Source organism: Dasypus novemcinctus, chromosome 9 (assembly GCF_030445035.2).
Source record: "Dasypus novemcinctus isolate mDasNov1 chromosome 9, mDasNov1.1.hap2, whole genome shotgun sequence".
Taxonomy (NCBI): Eukaryota; Metazoa; Chordata; class Mammalia; order Cingulata; family Dasypodidae; genus Dasypus; species Dasypus novemcinctus.
This window is the reverse complement of record NC_080681.1, coordinates 86641030-86645229: the sequence shown is the minus strand read 5'-3', so window position 1 is coordinate 86645229 and position 4200 is coordinate 86641030. Positions and strand designations below refer to the sequence as shown.

At 60.4% G+C, this 4200-nt stretch overlaps 1 protein-coding gene across 1 annotated transcript; it reads left to right on the top strand.

Moving 5' to 3' along the window:
- Nucleotides 1–468: 468 nt before the first annotated feature.
- On the top strand, nucleotides 469–4200 carry DMBX1 (diencephalon/mesencephalon homeobox 1). The gene is made up of 4 exons (XM_058304812.2): nucleotides 469–622; nucleotides 2005–2183; nucleotides 2450–2795; nucleotides 3761–4200. Exons 1-4 carry the CDS (start codon nucleotides 469–471, stop codon nucleotides 4198–4200), a joined length of 1119 nt encoding a protein of 372 aa, XP_058160795.1.

Genomic DNA, 4200 nt, shown 5'->3' with positions numbered 1-4200 from the left:
TAAATCACAATGACCAACATCACTGAGCACACACTGTGTCACAGGTCCTATTCTAAAGGGTTCTCTAAATCCTTGAAACAACCCCATGCTAATACCCCCATTTTGCAGATGGAGATACTGACGGTTAGAAAGGTTAACTGGCTTGCCCAAGGTTGCAAAGCTCCTACGTGGTGGGATTGAGAGTCCAGCTAGCTGGTCTGACTCTGGAGCAGGGCACTAAGTCCCACAGTAAGTCGGTTCTGATGAGGGACTCAATGAACGAGTGAACGAATGAACAAATAAATGCAGAAACCGTCCCACTCCAAGCCATGGGTAGGACAGGCTACTTTTGGATGAGGAGCAGAAGTTCTTAGGAGTGAGGTAGACACGCAGGGTCTGAGTGGGTTTGGAGCCTCCCACCAGGGTGGAGTCCGGCAGCCCTGCCTCACGTCCCCCCTCTCCCTCCCCTCCCTGCAGGTGGATGCCGCGATGCAGCACTACGGGGTGAACGGCTACTCGCTGCATGCTATGAACTCGCTCAGCGCCATGTACAACCTGCACCAGCAGGCGGCCCAGCAAGCCCAGCATGCCCCCGACTACCGGCCATCAGTGCACGCGCTGACGTTGGCCGAGCGCCTGGCTGGTAAGAGCCCTGGGGATGGGAAGGAGGGGCACCGGGAAAGTTCACTTTGGGAGGCTCAGGAAGACCCAGGTCACTTAGCAAGGCAGAGAGATGCCAGTTGACATGCAGGCACCCCCATACGCCAGCAGTGTGCTGGACACTGGAGCTGTCCTTCGTCTTCAGATTCCCATAACAACCCCGTGAGGGAGGTAGAGGTATGTATTCACCCATCCCACAGATGAGGAAACTGAGGCAGGGGTCACCTAGTGGGGCAGCTGACTGAGTGGTCTCCACTCCCTCCCTGCCCCCTGGTACCTGCGTGAGCTTTGCCAAGGGCCTAGACCAGGGCTCACTGGGGTCTGGGATTAGAGCCAGTTTGTGAGGGGTTCAGTTACCTCCCTCCTCCCCATTTAGGGTGATATGGAAGATGCCCCAATCCCTGCAGAGCAGGGGGAGGATCTGCCGCCCTGCGCAGACAGCCCACGGTCCACTTAGGTGGTGGTGGAAGGCAGCGGGGAGAAAGGTTACTGTCCAGCCCCTGGGGACGAGGCAAGCAGAGGGCTCAAGGCTAGGCCCCAACCCTAGGCAGATGTCTGTGTTACCAGACACATGGGCAGGACTGTGGAAGACTCACCAGCCTGCTCTCACTCTAAGCCTTCAGTGGCTGGCATCTGGTCTCTGTACTTTCCTCCTTGGAGAAGCAGCCAGAAGGGCAAGACTAGGTACATCAAGCCTTTCTGAGCTCCAGGGTCTCTGCTAGAGCCAGGACTTATGTTCAGGAGACCCAAGAGCAGGAGCCTCAGGTCTTGCCATCAAAGACTCACAGGCCAACTGGGGTGATGAAATGACACCCTGAGGACGCGGAATCGAGTGCCAGTGCTTGCAGTGCAGTGAATTTTGTCTGCCCAGCCAGACCTCCCTCAACCAGACCTTGCAGATAAGTACCATCCTGGTCAGGGGCTAGTAGTCTGGTGCTAAGAAAGTCTCAGTATCCAGAATCTAAGGACCATAAGGCATTGGAACTTTTGTGACATGAGTGTACCTATTATTAGCCTCATTTAATCTCAGGATATTAGTCTCATAGTATCCTGGTGCTTTAAGGGTCTCAGGTCAACACTCTCCCCAGAGCCAAGTGAGCAAGACTCTCTGTCACATTCCCGCCAGCCATTCACGGAGCTGAGTTAGAGCACTGTGGTCTTGATGCTGGATGATGGGTGGAGAGATCCTGAAAACCCAGCCCTATGGAGAGGGGAGGAGCGATTTCCAAGGAGAAATGGCCAGGGCCCAGCTCTGGCAGGAGTCTGGGTGTCTGCAGTGGGTCAGAGCAGGGTAATATTCAAAACTCATTTCCCATAATTAAATGGGCCCCCTCTCCTTGCCCTCCAACGGCTGTACATTTCAAGACATCATCTTGGAGGCCCGCTATGGCTCCCAGCACCGCAAACAGCGTCGCAGCCGCACGGCTTTCACAGCCCAGCAGCTCGAGGCCCTGGAGAAGACCTTCCAGAAGACCCACTACCCAGATGTGGTGATGCGAGAGAGGCTGGCCATGTGCACCAACCTGCCTGAGGCCCGGGTGCAGGTAGGGCCAGGTCCCCTAACTAGACCTTGCAGATGGTCTAGCCCACCAGTTGGCTTCCCATCGTCCAGGAGCCAACACTTCATCCCTCAGTGCCCAGGTGCAACCATGTCTCCAAAAATGCCCAGGGTAACAAGAGGAGAGTTTGGGAAGGGGCTGAGGGTGTCTGTTTCCTAGAGGGGAGGGGGCAACGCTATCACCTACATGCCCTCACAGAGCACCGTGCTTCACAACTTCCCCTCTCTCCTCCCCACCTCGCCTGCCCCTAGGTGTGGTTCAAGAACCGCAGGGCCAAGTTCCGAAAGAAGCAGCGCAGCCTGCAGAAAGAACAGCTCCAGAAGCAGAAGGAGGCCGAGGGCCCCCATGGGGAAGGCAAGCCTGAGGCCCCAACCCCAGATACCCAGCTGGAGACTGACCAGCCCCCGGGTCTGCCCAGCGGCGACCCCCCTGCTGAGCTCCAGCTGAGCCTGTCCGAGCAGTCGGCCAGTGAGTCGGCCCCCGAGGATCAGGCGGACCGTGAGGAGGAGCCCCGGGCAGGCGAGGAGCCCAAAACTGCGAAGAGCCCTGGGGCTGAGAGCAAGGGGCTGGGCTGCAAGAGGGGCAGCCCCAAGGCAGGTGAGACTTGGAAGGTACTTCCAGAGAGCCGGGGGTCCCAGCTGAGGGAAAACAGCCCCCGTCCCTTCCTGGGGGGGGCCTGGGTGTCTGAGATGGGCAGGGCGTCCCTCTGGCGGGGGCCTGGGTGTCCGAGGTGGTTGGGGCGTCCTCCCTGATGGGGGCCTGGGTGTCAGAGGTGGGCGGGGCATCCCTCTGGTGGGGGCCTGGGTGACTGAGGTGGACAGGGTGTCCTCCCCAGCAGGGGCCTGGGTGTCCCAGTTGGGCTGGGGCAGAGGTGAGAGTAAAGCCTTTGATGACTGGCCCTCAGGGCATGACCAGGAGGACTGGGTGGAGTAGGTCCTGGAGGCCGAAGCCAGGAGGTCCCCTTGGGTTGCTCAGTCATGGGAGTCTAGGGGGTCCTGGGGTAAGGCCTCGGTGGCAGGGGAGGGGCACTTGGGAAGCTCATGGGAAAGAACTATCAAAAAAGAAAGCAATTTGTCAACGAGTGTGAGAGAATTTCTGTATTTTAACAGCCAGGGCGGATGTCCCAGTGCCCGTTGGGTGTGTCCCGCACGGGAACCAGGTTCCACGCACAGCAGAGACTTGGAGCTGGGTTTAGGGAGGGCAGCTCAGACACAGACCCCACAGCCAGGCAGGGAGGAGTTAGGGGCTGTGAGCTGAGAGCTGGAGGGAGGGATGGGAGCCATGGACAAGAGGGGGAAGGGGCGATGATGGCCCTTGGAAAAAAAAGGGTCAGACGTGGGGGCCTTGGCAGGGTCCCTGGAGCACCCCCAGGATGCCCAGGTCCCCCCTTCACAGAAGTCCGAGGGAGGCGCCGCCAGGGGACGCCCTGGCTGGGGCGGGCGGAGGCGGTTTTAGCCAAGGCCTGCCTTGCCTGCAGCGCCGAGGGGTGGGAGGCTGAGGGAGCCCCTCCTGACGGGCCGTCCCCTTGTCCTGAGCGCTTGGTTTGGGTCCTGTGCTTGCAGATTCCCCCAGCGGCCTGGCCGTAGCTCCTGCAGCCCCGGGGGGCGGCCTCCTGGGCCCCTCCCACTCCTACTCCTCGTCCCCGCTGAGCCTCTTCCGCCTGCAGGAGCAGTTCCGCCAGCACATGGCGGCCACCAACAACCTGGTGCACTACTCGTCCTTCGAAGTGGGGGGCCCAGCCCCGGCCGCCGCCGCCGTGCCCTACCTGGGCGTCAACATGGCCCCGCTGGGCTCACTGCACTGCCAGTCCTACTATCAGTCCCTGTCGGCAGCCGCTGCTGCCCACCAGGGGGTGTGGGGGTCCCCGCTGCTGCCCGCGCCCCCCGCAGGCCTAGCACCCGCCTCGGCCGCCCTGAACAGTAAAACCACGAGCATCGAGAACCTGCGGCTTCGGGCCAAGCAGCACGCGGCCTCTCTGGGACTCGACACGCTGCCCAACTGA

Coding starts and splice junctions, on each gene's coding strand:
- DMBX1 (XM_058304812.2), top strand. CDS start 469: ATGCAGCACTACGGGGTGAACGGCTACTCGCTGCATGCTATGAACTCG. Junction 2,184..2,449: donor TGCCTGAGGCCCGGGTGCAG/GTAGGGCCAGGT, acceptor GCCTGCCCCTAG/GTGTGGTTCAAGAACCGCAG. Junction 2,796..3,760: donor GAGGGGCAGCCCCAAGGCAG/GTGAGACTTGGA, acceptor CTGTGCTTGCAG/ATTCCCCCAGCGGCCTGGCC.